At 37.5% G+C, this 16094-nt stretch overlaps 1 protein-coding gene across 1 annotated transcript in view; it reads right to left on the bottom strand.

Annotated features, from left to right (window-relative positions):
- Positions 1-209: 209 nt before the first annotated feature.
- The window catches only part of AGPS (alkylglycerone phosphate synthase), a 43706-nt gene continuing 27821 nt past the window's right edge, over positions 210-16094 (bottom strand). Inside the window, exons 15-20 of the mRNA XM_026052042.1 lie at positions 14719-14788; positions 13841-13902; positions 12693-12782; positions 12145-12244; positions 11130-11187; positions 210-4855 (exon numbers count right to left, since the gene is read on the bottom strand). Of these exons, the coding sequence (XP_025907827.1) occupies positions 4734-4855; positions 11130-11187; positions 12145-12244; positions 12693-12782; positions 13841-13902; positions 14719-14788 (502 nt within the window). The 3' untranslated portion in view covers positions 210-4733. The remainder of the gene's footprint in view (positions 4856-11129; positions 11188-12144; positions 12245-12692; positions 12783-13840; positions 13903-14718; positions 14789-16094) is intronic.

Here is a 16094-nt window from a genome sequence, read left to right on the forward strand (position 1 = left end):
CATTTCAGTAGAGGTACATATTATTGCAACTTGTATTGGTAAATACTGCAAGTAACAGTAAGATTTAAAATGAATTTCTCATCTTTTGGAAACAGTAAGCTTTAAATTTCAAACCGACAGTGTTGATATTTTTCAAAGACAGTAATCCAAATATTTTTGAAAAAGAGCTTTGACCAGCTCTGCACTTGAGCACCACAAGAAACCTCAAAGCTGACAYGAACAAAGCACTGCCCTGCCAAGTACAGTCTCCATAACCTAGAGAAAGACATCAATTTTTGTTCAAAAGCCATGTAGAATTCAGAGTCAGTTTGGGGTCTAAAACCAAGCRACTGTATCTATGCAGCTGCTAATTCAGATTTAAGTTTTTATAAAATGCAGGATTTTCTTAAAAGATTCTCAATGAGATTAATACGACCTGGTTTTCATCCTGAGAGTAATATTACATATCACCCAAGATCTCCTTCCTATAGAGAGCAKCAAGATCTAAAAACAAGTAAAACCACCACATTTACGTTGTTAATCAGAAAAAACATACCAATACAATGCCTAAATATCATGTAATTTTCTCCTTCCTGTGAAGGAGGGAAATTTAGGAAATTTTTCCTAAAAATTACATACAGGCTTTGGATAACTGTGCAATGTTGTCATTTATAATTGTACAAATTAAAGCATATCTTTACAGCTCCCTTCCCCTGCCTACACTGCCTTTTAGAGTTTTCAAATGACATGCATTAATGAAACTGCATTAGCATAAGACAATTCAACAGGCCTTTCAGCAGGATGCAATTTCAGTCATTTTAGCTTAAAGGACATAATAAAAAACTTTATAGCAATGACAGAGAGTTGAAATATGCTTCTGCTCAAATGTGCATATTTGCACACACAAAACTTTCAAATAGAGATTTACAGCGCTTTAAGAAATAATTCCTATCAAGAAGTCTTCTGCTGTTCCATGTGTAAGTCAGAGGTGCTGCAATAACTTAATACAACAGGTTTTGAACAAGGGAAAGCTAATTAAGATAAGATGCTCTTCTGTGTCTGACAGAGAGCTCTCCATGAGCAGTAGAAAGTGGCTCTTGCTGCCCAAACAGGAGAAGAGAAGCCTCTGAACTGGCCAATGAATCCATATAATCCAGAGGTCAAGTATGGTTTTGCATTTCCTTCAATGAAAATAGAGTATTTTTAATATTTCCATTTTGCCTTAAATAGAATGCAAAAATAAATGTTCTATTCGTAAGCATTTTCAAATTCATTCTCCTTTCTCTCTCTGAATGCCAAAGCCTTCCTAGTGGTTTTCCTTAGATGCACCAAATTAAGATGAACCAGTGTGACTAATTAGGGGAACACATTTTTCAGTTTCAGCACAAAAACACATGATGGTTTAGGCCCATTTTTTTTTATTGTTAATGACATAAGGTTTGGTAATCTTTTAACATTAAAACTGGTTTACAGTTACTCTCACACTAGAATGACAAACATTGTTGGGCTTTACTAGTAGAAGCCTCGATAAGCACACATTTTTCAAGACTGAGAAACAGATCATATTTTCTGGATTTCAGTGCTCACATTCCTGCCTCTGTGGCTGGTTTCAATTAACTTACATGGCTATGGAAGAACTATTTGGCCTGGCCTCTGTTCCCAGCTGTAAGGCAAAGATGACATCTCTAATATAACCAATATACTGTAAGTAGTAATAACCACAGTATTAAAGTCAGAGGCATGGTTTTCTTTAAGATCCCTTCTCTCTTAATTTAATATGTTCTTTGATGACATTTCCCTCAACTTTTATAGAAGTGTCCCTCTCTCTCCAGTGTAAATACACTTAGCAGTCAAGCATATTCACTCCGTACCTTTCTTCAAAGCAGGGAACAGCAGCAGCTCTGTAATTGCAAGTTATGGCAAGTTTAAACAAAATTCTCTCACACATGGCCAAAGCAGTCAATCAAATTAAAAAGGTAAAATGCTTTGCTAGGATACACTTTTGATCCACATGGAACAAACTCCATCTGTGAACAGGCTGCAGTTATGGGAAGAGCAACCTCTGTAAGGAAAACAGAAGGAAGAGCATGGTGGAAGACTTAATTCACTGCTAGGAGAGGGAAGATTTCTTTTAAAGGGGTAATGATTTGTGCCTAGGTCTGGTTTAATATCTAGGTCTCCTGTACTTGTTACATATTTCTGTCTTCTCATTAAAGAATTAAAAGCAGCCAATGAAATATGCATTTCAACTGTGGGATTTCACTAAGCTCCAAACAGTTCATATGGTAGAAAAATATTTAGGAAGACAGCTGTAGGGCAGCTATTAGAAAGAGATATCCATTACATTTGCAGTTAATCCTCTCCCTGGGGCTATCCTGTGTTGTAGCTGTAGGACTCAAGCTGTTACTTCACTTTCCTATAGACCAACTGATGTGCAATGAAATTTTTTACTGCATTTTAAATAATATTCGAAGCCACTGGCTATTTAGAGATTGAAAATAAAGGACATAAGGAGGTTTTGGCTGTGTAACTTCAATAAGAAAAGGCTGGGGAAATCATAGTTAGGAAGTAAAAGAGTTAGGAAGTTGCACTTTATGTAGTACTTTTAAGCACTACTATGTAGTACTTTTAAGTCAAAAAGTTAATGTCTTAAGAGACAAGTATATTACTGAACTATACCACCTTTTTTTTTTTTTTTTTTTAAAGTTCTGTTTGTGCTGTCATTCTGCACAAAGGCTTCTGGTTATCTACACAACTTCTTTCAAAACTGATAATTCATGTTAGCATACCATGCTTTCACTGAGGCACATAAAAATAAACATACCCTTCATATTTACCAGCTCCTAGAAAGGTCTCTATTTCACAGTGACACTGGTCAGCAGCAAGTGTCCAGCTGTGGCCAAGTTATCACCGGGGTGCGGCATGCAAAATGAGGACATCTCCTGCAGAAACGTGTACAGGTCCGCCTTGCTGAGAGCCGCTGTGCACATATCAAATAAGGAACACTTAACCACAGTGCCAGAAGTTGATTTTCTAAAACGGACTACAGATACCTATTGTTTTGGGTGCTGCTGAAATACGAGCTCTGTGGGCCAAAAGATTAACAAAAATGCAGAAGACAAGAATTTTTTATATTGAAATGTTATGAAACAAAGACCATTAGAAATAAATCTAGCTGTATGACAAATACCACATTAACATCCTAGTTTATGACCTGTGGATCATAAAAGGCTTTGATTTGGTATCTTAACTGCATGCATTTTAAAGTGATGTTTTGACTGTCCATGATTTTTAGATGATTTTAATTACATACTTGAAGTTTAAACAGTTTGTTTGATATGCACTATTTTTCAAGCATGTGTATTATACTTTTTATGGCATATTACCAAAACTGAGAACTAATTAGACAGTATCCTAAAATAGTTTAAAAACAGAATTGCAATTTTATCTTTTTCTCCTTGTTAAGGGCACTACCAATACAAAAGGTGCCCAAACTGTCACTACAGAGCAGTGAAGCAGTTGGCTAGAGACAGTATCCTCAAAGGATTTTGTTTCTATCCTATGTGATCATATACTTTATCAAAAAGTTGGATAATTTGCTTTAAGAAAAGAACCCACCTTAAAAATGGATCATGAGTATTGACAAATACCTCTAGTTTATTAACTGATTAAGATTCAAGTTTCAATGTAAAAATGTTTACTCATACTGTACTCAAGAAAAATTTTCCTAAAGCTAAATGGACAATTACATTTGTGGCTACTGGTGAAGTAAACAATTCATAAAGGTCATAGGAAACTGTACAAAATGAAAATGGAAAACTTCACTTTTAGGATGACAGTATGTTGTCCACTTAAGCTTAGCAAAACTGTTGAGACTGTTTTAAAAGACAGTGTTGGGCAAACACTTTCATTTGAATAACTAGACCTTTTTTTTTCTCTCTCTGAAAAAAAGGGTATTTTGCATATCTGCAAAACAAAACAGGAGCAAAACCATACACACAAGGACGGTAGTACAGATGAAGGCAAAGTTTTATGTTACAAATCTGTTTTCAACATACAGTGAGAAACGTTCATTGTACAAAACTTAGTGACTTACCTAGGATTAATTTAAGCAGATTATCCCAGCAATGCAAATACAACTCAGAACACACTAATTTTAAGATTCTCAGCAGAGCTACGGGGGGAGCTCGACTTAACAGTTGTCCCTTTTGATCAAAGCCTGCATTTGTGCTTTAAAGGGCTGCTGGTTAAAGTCTCCGACATACTTGATTCTTCAGCACAAGCACTCCTTGGTGTAATCTCATCTCTCCTAGCACATTTCCTTTGACAAGCGGCTGGGTTGAGCAGCTGCTTCTGCAGACAACACTGTTGTCAGTCTTTGTTCTCCTTGCAGGGGATGCTTTAGCAACAAACAGCTGGCTGCATCCAGCATGGAAGATACTTTCAGCTGTGCTGCCCAACCAAACCTGGAAAACCAAATTTGCACTTCCTGGTTGGCAATATACTTTGATGTGCCCAGTGGGTTGCTCGAGAATTTAAGAGCACAGTAAGTAAAAATCCATAAACGTTAACAGTGAATGAAAGCATTCATTCCACTTTAGTGGAAGGGAAAAGACAAAGTAATTAATATTGTAGTCTTAAAGCTTAGTCTATGTTATATTTGATTACTGGGATATCAATACAATGAAAATGAAGGAATTTCAAGAATTTCAACGGCAATTTTTAAGTTTTAGTATATCATACAGCATGGGGCTTTATAAAAGGTTTTTGTTTCCAAAGATGTTATTGGGGTCCACATATTCTTTAACAGATCTCAGCATTCCCAAGCCAACATCGGAGATGCTCTCCTTCATCCAGCGCTTCCGCAATTTGCCTACTGGAAAAACAAAAACAAAGCATTTCAATATATGGCAGGATTCTAGGAGCCAATCAATCTTGTGACCATGAATGAATAAACACTGCATGATAAATGCTTTTATTCAAAAATGAGAAATGTTTTGCTTTGTTTGATTTATTGAGCCCACCAGACTATCAAGCTCATTAAGCTCAGCATACTCCCAGAGGAAGCCTGTGTTCCACACTGCCTACTTTCTTTAGAAACTATGAAATTTAGATGAAGCTTAGGCTGAGATCAAATGTTCTATTAAAAACACTGAGACTGAAAAAAAGTAATTATAAGTTTTAAAAAGCCAAACTCATTTTAAGGAGGAAGCTGAAAATTATTAAAGCTAGAATCCCATACTGCTTCATTCCTTCCAGTAAGCAGAATCAGAACTTACTGCCAGAAACAGCTTAAATAAGTAAAAATTGCTTTCTAAAGACAAGACAAAACCTGGCTTTCAATCAATAAAACATCTTGTTTCATTCAAAATTTCTACACAGACTGACGCCTGCACAGCCTATTTTACATAGGAACTTAGTTTCCATGTTAAAATTGATATTCACAACATACCGTACAGAAAGCACAGCTTAAACACTAAAAGTCTCACAATAGTCCTGTTACATGGCCAAGCATCCATATATTAACCAAGCCATCAGCTCCGATTTAACAGATCATTCAAAAACAGAGGGCATTTTTTCATTAAACACAGTGTAGCATTTAGCTTGTCAGCCTAAAACACAGTCCATTTATCAGTATGATGTGATAYAGTAAAGGCTTGAGAGGCAGATGCTTTAAGAGTATCTGAAGCTAAATTCAAGCCATCTTTTGTATCCTGCTCTCTGGGTAACCATCAAGCTGTCATCAGAATAATAAATTACAGGGACACCTCTGGAGAACAGAGCATATTTGTTTATACCTTAAGGAATATGAGCTAGTCACAATGCCAACTGAAAAAGCAAACGTGAGAAAGAATGAAATGTGCAGTTTGGTAAGAAATAACCATTACCAGCAYGCGTGTCACGAGTTAAGATCATAACTGACGGACAAGAGCATTTGCCCCGGGGTAGGGGCTAATGCTGTATTTCAGAACCCAGCCCCAAACAATCKCCATCTGTAAGTGCACCAGCACTGCAGCTTTGTTATCTGAGCAAGGTGATCSTGTTGAGTTTTATGTGGGGATGGTTTAAAGGACAAAAAAAATGGATGTGGCTTGACCATCACCTCAAGTCAGTGACACTCCGCCTCTGGCACAAAAAGCMGAAGAACAGTCATTACCACTCTCCACCGTTATCTGTAATACACTTTCAGCGAACGCGTCCCGTGGTTATGGATGCAATCGTCCTGAAAAGCCTGCAAACAACTGCTCCAACAAGGGGGAGCCCATTAGAAGCCCAGCGGGGCCCCTCCGGTGGCGCYGATCCCGCGCGGGGCTCCGCAGCACCGGCCGCCGCTGCGCCTGTAATGGAGCCCCTCACCGAGGGCCACGAAACAGAAGGGGCTCGGAGTGCATCATTAGTTCTGTCAAAGTGATAATTTACACATCTATCTTGTCAAATTTTCTATGGTTTATACTTTCACAATAATAAATCTAACATACATTTGGTTAGCGAACTGGAAAGAGAAAAGCTCTACTCCAGAGAGCAGTGGTCCTTCACAGACACGTTGAATGGAGAGATTTTAACCCCCAGATAACAGCAGGCTGAGCCCCAACCTCCTGCTGTTCACACCCATGAGATGCGTGTGGATGTGTCAGCCCCTGCAAGGTTTGATATCACAGGGTTAAAGCCTTGAGGCAATCCTGTCCTGACTGCTAAGCCGGTCCATCGGATTCCACAGAAAAATGAAAGGCTAAGTGCAGATGAGAACACCATATAGAGAAGCAGTCTTTATGTTTGTTTCCCTTCAGGTTAGCTTCAGKGTATTCTGTTCCTCCTCAGTACAGTAACCCAATTACAAAGAAAGGAAAATTCCACAGCAATAAGACATTGCCATGAACAAAAGATAACTCCAGATGACGGAGTCTGGTAAAATGCAACCACATACCATTCTTTTCCAGTGCAATCTACCCTCTGCAGCCGCTGACATTACAGTCTTTGCCACAGACACCAAGTGTCAGAGCATGGTGGACAGGCTGCTTGCTGCCCCCAAAAGCAGCTAGAACAGGAAAGCTCTGGCTCAACAAGGCCATGCTTGCTCATCTCTGAGAATGCAACTGGGTGGCCCCAAGATCTGGCTGCTTAGCATTCAGTTGTCTTCCTTCAGGAAAGGAAAGAAAACAGGCTTACAAGGGAAGTTTAAGTGGCACTGAACTATAGGACCCAGAAATAACACTACCCACACAGAACAGGTTTGTAAGCGTGTGTCTCAGCTGAAATGGGCTCTAGTGGCCCTGCGTATGGCCCTGGATTTCCTCTGCTCTGGTCCTTCCAACTTAGAGGCAGTTGCTGCAGAACAGTTCTGCAAGAGGAAGAAGGGATGGCAGCTTGGGACGGGTCTCAAGAAGGATGGGGCTCTTGTGGCTGCTGCAAGCTCTTCTTGAGGTTGGTTCTCTATGGGGAACATCTTTCCACTCCTGGAAATTGCTTAGCAGGTTATTACTTTTCCAGAGAGCTCTGCAATTCACTGGGAAAGGTCAGCACATTAATTAATCTAATACTGCAGTGAGATGGGACCAGTATATCTGAGCCCTTGTCTGCTACATAAYTAACATGCCCGATCACTGTCCAACATCTGGCAGGTTTGTACTTGCCATCAAATAATTGCTCTCAMATTCGGTGTTGATGAATCAAAAAATACTCTGCATTTGCTAAGGAAGAGATATTGAAGATGACAATCCTGACAAGGCTTTCAATAGGCCAAGGAAGCAAATCCGGTGTRAGTGATTCAAGTGATTTCACATCACAAGGTTTCTTGATGTCCATCTCAGAAGAGTCACAGTTTAAATGCCTCATTCTCATCAACAGAGCAGGGTGCAGTTTACAGACCAAACAAGATCCACCTCCAGTGTTAAACTTGCGAAAGTAAAAGGATAATTTTTCTATGCACAAAAAGAAAGTGTCCAACTGCCTTCCCTAAAGGGAATTTTATAATTCCAGATTTTGCAATTTGTGAGGGTTATTTTACAGCTGAGAAAATAAAGCTGCAGTTAATTACTGCAGTGTACAACTAAGCCATGGCCCCTTCACAATACAGAAAAACTGCAGTACCAAACATGCTTTTATTTTTTATATATAAACTGCCAGGAAATTGATATTTTACCTGTGGAGCTCAGCCTGCACTAACAGTTATCCTTGTCGGTCTCTCCAAGAAGAGAAAAACAGTTGTATTAACTAGGTAAATGAATGTTCTTGCTCGAATCAAAAGGTCAAATAATTGTTTCCTTAAGTAACCATTTCCTAGAACATTTCTTCAAAGGAAACAATTTGTCATTCATTTTAAATTGTTCTTTAGCTCATTTTACACAGCTACAGAATTGACAATGCAAAAGGATCTGACCCAAATCCAGCCATGGAAAATACAACATTATGATGCTGAACTTCAAAGAGGAATAGTTCTGTTTATACATCAGTCTTTCCTAGTGATACTTCCTCAGCATGTGCTATTTTATGTATGCAACAAAATGTCTGTTTTAAAACAGGAATTTAAGAATAAGGCAACATTTCATATCGGTTGCTTTAGGGTCTGCCATTATAAGAATTTTATTTACTTAAGTTGGTATCTTTAAAGCTGTYATTTCCAAAGTTGCTTTTCTGATAAGAGGTACCTGTGAGCAGACTACAAGACAATGGCAACTTTACCATGCCCAAGAGTCTTCCTAAGTAAAATCCTGTTTGTTACATAATCTAGAAACAGGCCCTTAAATGTAGGCTGATAAACCTAAAGTAGAAAAATCACTCCTGACATGTTTCAGATATATGGATTTAATTAATGCTCTTAAGTCATGAGTGAGAAATAGAATCTGGAAGGAAAAAGCAATATGATTAAAAGAACAAAAAGTCATTTAAATTATCGTGTCAGAAAAATCATATCCGGCCTTATAAAAATCTCAGACGCTACACACCAAAATAAAAGTCAGTGCCATGTTGAAAGGATAGCCCCGTTACACAAATGCACACTTCTAGCCTTGTTGCGACCTCTTGCCTGTATGAGATTCTCTTGCTGTAAGAGGCTGGTATTCATATACTTTTCTTTGCTAGCATAACCTTCTTCTTCTTCAAAAAAGGAAGATAGAGCAATGTATGATATTACATATTGCAGGACAGTCAGGTATAATACATTAACAAAGGGAAAGGCTTGGTTTTCAAAATGCTACTTTAAGTTTTAAATTTCGGAAGTGTTCCCATGTGTGTGGAAAATCTCTTGACACTACTAACTTTTTCCTGAGTATTGCCAGAAAGTTACAGCACTTTCCACTGGCGCAAGACTTGGGGACAAYATAAAACAGAATCCAAATTAAAATCTCTGAATTTAACCTTTACAAAGTTTTAACTTTATCACAGTTTTAGTTCTCCTTGTAGGAGGTATGTGTTTACTCAAAATTAGTATTTCTCCAGATTTAAACCGGATCTTAACAGATATCCAAAGCTGACATAGATGACCATGTCTTCACTCAGGAAGTATATGAAGATTGAATTAAGCAGGCTTTGCATTTTCTATAGCCTCAAGTCCCAGACTACATCTGTTTTCTTTGATACACAAAACCAGAGTTAAAATAGCTCCATTTATCACAGCATGATTGTAGGCAGACAAACCAGTCTGTCTGTTTCCAGATAGTGAAAACAACAGTTATTAATCACAATTACAAGACAAATACTAGAAGAAATTGCAACAGTATTTTCCTTTACCCTACACAATACACTAGTGTTAGCAGCGCTAAGTGTGACAAGGCCTGAAGGTCAGTAAATAAAAGCACTACCTTTAGACTAATTCTCAGCAGCAAATCTACTACTAAACACAGAAAAATGGATCTTACATATTGTACAAAGTGCCATGGCAGACAAAATAAACTTAAAGCAGAAAATATTTATCAGGACAGATAATGCAGTTGGAGTTTAATTGCGAGCAAGTTTCCCTATATCTGTTGAGTCACAAGTTCAGGGGTGCAGGAACAAGTAATTTCTTTTCTTGCCCAACACATGCTGTACACATGCCCAAGGTTTTACATGGTGCACACAAATACATCTAATCATATGACAAGCTACAGCTGCATGCAAGTTACTGGATGAAACACTAGTCACAGTAAAATACAGGTGCCACAGCAGGGGAGAACACCAGCGCAGACCGAGGGGGAAATTCCACCACTCCATGSGCAAGAACTGACCAGTCCACTATAATACCACACTAAAAAAATTCCATCAGTGGACAATAAAGGCACATAAAATACCAATACTTTTTCCCCTACATGTTAACAGAGCCAGAGTCATCCAATCCCTTCCTATTTTGGTGTTTCTGTGGCAAGAACCCTTAAAGCTTGTATTAAAAGTTGTACATAGAAGAACAGGTCTAGCTATAAATCTTGAATTTTGGATGTTCTCCAAGTCCAGAAAGTCACCAATATGTTACAAAACAGTCATTCTGCTCTCCAGCTGTTCCCCATGCAAAATTTCAAAATTAAATTAATTTTAAAATATTAGGCTTTTTTCTTTTTGCTCTTAACTGTGACCAGGCAATGCCCCAAAAGAATAGAGAGAAGAGAAACACATTGCAAGCTTAACAATTTACAAGTTAGTTGTACAATCATGCTGAAGCCAGACCAAGTATTCAAGATATCTGAGTTTTCAGCAGGATACAGGACATATGTAATCAAGTTTAACTAGGCAGTGTGGAAAAAAGCATATGTAAGAYATTAGGGTAACACTTCAGGCATGAGCTTATTTTTATCAGAGCACAGTATAACTTGTGAAGAGATCAGTAAATCATGACAAATCATTTCCAAACTACAAGTAAAGAAATAAATCAGAAGTTAGCAGGTAGCAAAACAGATATGTGAGCCAATGCTCACATCAGCTGTGCAACAAACAGCAGCCTACAGCATAGTCTAGTTGAAAGTCACTAGCTCTTTTATGCAAATACTTTTTAACCACGTGCCACGGAACTAGGGCTAACAAAGTTGGACAAAAGCATGAGAGGTTCCCTGAAAGTAGGTCAAAAGATTTCTAAGTAATTTCAATTAATATCCTTGAAGTATTTTTCAAATTCCATTAGGACTACTGTATACACTGGCAAATATCTGGCACTGTAGGACAGATAAAGAGACTGGGAATTATACCTCCATGGTGATGTGACAGACTTCCTCCATTAGCAAGTATTTCTTCTCTAGCCGCCCTCTAAATTGGAAAGATAAGATGCTTATTTGACAAAAAAAAAATACTTGATATCATACTCATTCACAAGTATTAAAAAAAAATCTTTCCCAACTAGCTCTGATCACAAATAGACAGCTTCCCAAGAAAGCTGTAACACAGAAAGCTTTCCTAAGCACAGACATCATCTTGTTTGTGGTGAGTTTGATAAAAAGATCCTTTCTTTCCTTCTCTCCCCTCCACCTCCCAGAATAATGTATGACTGTATCTGCGAATTTACAGATTTTTTTAGTCTTCCACAGAGTTCTGCAGTAGAAGGCATGCATCAGTGTGAGCAAGCTGCTAACTCCAGCACGATGGAGTTTCAGTTAGTGCTTTAGAAGCATGTTCTCCAATGCCCCAAATTTAACAGCAGAAAAGTTTGGAACCTGTAGATACAACATTGCATCCAATGGCCAAGTTAACAAGAAATTAAGCAAAAAGCATGAAAAGAATCATATCCTCATTACCAGGAGTATTTCTCRATAGTCCTGTTAATTATCTGCTACTGACTATATGAACCAGAAAACAGTTTAGTCATATCCTGTTGCATACACTAATCTTAAAGACCTAGAACTTGCATTAGCTTCCCCCCAACATACGTATGCCTTTCACCAAACTAAAGCAGTTAACACTGGCTCTCCTGTGCATTCTTACTAAGCTTACAAGTCCAAAAAGGGCTTCTCTGGAACAACATACTCCAGAGGTTTTGGCAAACAAAGAAACTTACAGTTAGTTTAACATAACATGGCTTAGACCAGGTTTTATCTGATCTTTGCAATCAATGTGCATGTTTTCCTTTGGCTGCTGATGAACATACTCTTGATATCCCTCTCCTGCATTTAGTTAGCTTGGCCAATGGGTTTAAAATACACACTGCAAACATACATCACCTGCTTCTCCCCTACATCCCACCTTAAACATTGTTCGTATATACATTACCTCTATTTCTTCATAGACATGAATAGGATCACTAATTCCCCTGTAGTTAAAGGCAAAATAGAAGTAGACACATGCACCTGCATCGTAGGTCTGCGTCACCCTGTTAAAGAGAAGTACATTACAAGCAGAGCTTTACCAGGTAAACCAGCCACTACGTAACACTAAGCAATTCATTAGGTAATTTATTTAAATTAAAAAGGAAACTTCCTTTTTCAAGCTTTGTGTCCTTTCTGCTCATACTTTGAGTGAATCAATGCTAAGCAATTCAAGATGAAGCTCTTAAAACAGTGTCCAATTGACTCGTTGTCTATAAGCAATAATAAATGTCAAAACTAATCAAGTGCCACTAATCTCTGGAAATGATTACTTTGCTATGTAATCCACAAGCAGATTAGAGAAAGTCAGATTATTAACAGCTATACTAATAGTTTCATTTTACCTACTATATTGCAAATTTAAGGACCTCTATGCTGGTACTAAAGTTCCTTAGCTATTTAACAAATAAAAGATTCCAGAATAATGAATATTTAAGTTGGTGAATAACTTACCTGCAGGTGGAAAAAGGAGCAAACTGAACACCTTTTTCTTTACATTCTCTTACTATCCTTTCTTTAACATTCCTACAGAGGTCTAAAACCCTATAAAAGAAAACAATAAAATGGAGTCTTAAGATGTCCTTTCATACAACTTCCTTTTAACAAGTCAGCTCTAAGGCCTGGTGCTCAGACCACACCTTTGGTGTGTTGCGAGGTAAAGAGAAAAGCTTCCCCRCTGTGCATTACTTTGCAAGCTTGAAATTCTAATATGCCAGTGAGTTGTTAAAGCTTGTCATAAACCATGTATTTTTTCTCTTCCTCCACTTCTCTTCCCCCTCTTCTCCCAGGATAGATCCAGGTGTATCCAAAGTGCAAAAATACTTCAAACGTTGTATTTTTCCAATTACCACTTGTTTAATCAGTACATTCTCCTACACAGATCTGAGATGCTATCCAAACTATCTGATTTGGACTTGGACATGTTATACAGATTGAAACCATTTGGTCTACTGATGGCAGTAATACAAAAGAAAAACATAACCACTTGTTGAAGATACCAGGCTAAATATTTTGTTCCAGCATCCCCAACTAGTCTCATACAGGATAACTGATCAGCTTTGAAAAACTCTATCATAAGTTTAAGCAGAAAAAGTTAAGTTGTGCTGTTGTCAAGTGTTTCTACTATAGCTTGACAGATGAGTTAAACAGGGAAGTTTAAGATCTTCACCTTGGTAATAATTCATCCTTTTAAGCAATCCTATCCCTGCATCACAGCAGGGGGACGACGCAGCTGTCAAACCTATCTGCATAAACTTACGAGCTTTGTTAGAAACTTTTCTGTTTGAAATAAACTGCCAGTTCCACACACATGCAGCTGCTTAAACAGATCTTACTGTAGTCACTCCCCCCATTTCCAGCCTGGGCATTTTAAAGTCCTGATTTTGTTWCAGTAAGCTAGCCCTTATATAGAAATGTTATCGAATACCTGCCTACATTGTGCACACAACCCCCAAGATGTAATTTGCCAGGAACTCTAGCAAGAACACGCAGGTGCAAGATTTTAGAGGCCCATCAGCAAACCTCTACTATATATAAAACAAAATTAAGTTTCCTCATGTATGAGTTAGCAGTAATTTGAGTAAAATCAGGTACAAGTTTACCTATCCCAAGGAACAGATGTCTCAAATGATTCTCCTATTATATAGTAATCCAGGCCCAGGTCCTAATAAACAGAGAAAGGAATTTATCAATAACATTCAGCACTTACATCTGGGATTACAGTGTAGGATACCTAGTTAGTACTTCTTCAATTTGATAATTTCTATAAGAAGCAGAAACAGTCCATCTAGAAAAACATCCAGCTGTCCCAGTTACAGCAGTTAATCGTTAYGGTAACTTCCAATACACAAATGACTTCAGCATTTTGTTGTCATGACCACAGACAAGAATCATTTTTCCCATTTAGCCTGCTAACAAAGGCTGGCTTAATGATTTGCTCCAAACTGTAAGAGCAAAATAAAACGTTAACACTGAAGATGTTCAGCATATTCTGATAAATCTCTAAAAAGACAGTGGAACTTAAACTCCTAAAGGCAACTGCAGTCAGACTCATGTTAACTTCTCCTGAAATTCAGATTCAAACCATGGCCACAGGCAGATGTCCTAAAAGAAAGAGCTGAAAAAACATGAGTATTTTGACAGACAAAAGCTGAGACCTCAACCACTACTTTCAGCTCTTGGATATTTTAAGACTGACCTTGTTTATTTAGCAACTTGTCAGTGATTCTTCAAAATCATTTACCCTAGCATTTACTAACAACACTCTATATTCTTAAGAGGTGCATARTTCAATGTTTTATGGTGCTTTTATAAATGAAATGTTATAAACGAGCACTACGGAGCTGAAGATTGAGAAATTTGAGAATATAACAAGGCAATTTGCAGTTAGAATTCATAGAAGTATCTTGGAAAAACACATCTTTAGGGTTTAATATCGTAATCAACAGAAGTTTCAGTAGGCCAATAAAAGGTGACCTACCCGAAGGTAAGCAATAACAAATGTCAGCATATATCCTCTCTGTCCATTATCTTCTCCAGCTGCCAAGCCACTGCAAAAAAAAATGAAAGTTAATGAGCTTTTCAGCAATGTATTCACAGGTTTCAAAAACGAATTACAAATATGGGGRAAAAAATTTAAAAAAAAAATCGATACTCGAATCAAATACATGCACAAATTTAACCACATCAAAGCTATGCTAAAACAGTTAAACTATGGGGTCCCTATACTTATTTTGAAATGACATTTTATTCCCTTCACTGACATGCTCATGTAGAATAGTTTCTCTGGAAAGCAGAATCAAAAACAATCTCAAAAAAAAATGCAGATTTCGGTAGGATGAACTTCATAGCAGACATCTGTAAATTAACATCCTTTAGAGGATCCCTTCCACCAGCTCAGCTAAAACATGCCTGAAACTACAAAGATTTCCAGTCTGCTTCGGTGCAATCAGTAACTAAAGCTAAATCTGGACCGATGACAATTTATAATACAAAACCAATCTATGTAGCAATGATTAAATAATTTAGAAACCTTAATCAGATTCTTTCAGCTTATCTAGAAAATAAGGGTTAATTTCAATATTAAGATTGCTGTAATAAAGTTCCCCCCTTAGACAGTCTTCTGCTTTTAACAGCAATAATTCTACATTCAACAGAAGGCAGATTGCACTATTCTGAAGACTCGAGACACAACCAAATCAGATCAAACATCTGGAGATGATGTTTTCTGGATTCAGTTTCACCTTCTCCCTGTAACAAGGGGGTAACTGCAGCAACACGTCAGACATCACTACTCTGGAGGCAGTGGAAAAGGCACCGACATGAGGAATACAGTCTTTGGTCTTCTATAACCTTTGTGATTCTATGATCTAAAGAAAATAATTTGAAGCAAGCATATATGATATACTTACCTCAGACCTAGTAAAGTGAAGAACACATCTAGAAATTAAACCTTTTTAGGAAGCACTATACTGCAGATCAATATTGAAACTGTATTAGTTTAACACACTGTACTTAGATATCTTCCACTCAGACATTATTCAGCTAAACAGATCTTTGACCTAAATCAGTGAAGTCGTTCCCATATAAGCTTTTTAAAGAATAAGATGTTAATATTTCTATATTAACAGACTAATTGCTTAATTACAGAAGCATATAAACCTTTATACAATATATATATAAAATAGCTTCAGAGTCTATTTACGGAGGTTTTGCAAAGTTTAATAAAGTACAATGACTAATTTCTCCTACTTCTTTTATAATTTAAATAGTTTAAAATTTGAAGTAGATTCAAGTTCTCCAATTTACATGAAAATTTATCTGTTACTTTGCTGTAGTCCTGCCAATCTGCTAAGA

The sequence above is a fragment of the Nothoprocta perdicaria genome, unplaced genomic scaffold, assembly GCF_003342845.1.
Source record: "Nothoprocta perdicaria isolate Ctin4 unplaced genomic scaffold, notPer1 scaffold_83, whole genome shotgun sequence".
NCBI classification, from domain to species: domain Eukaryota; kingdom Metazoa; phylum Chordata; class Aves; order Tinamiformes; family Tinamidae; genus Nothoprocta; species Nothoprocta perdicaria.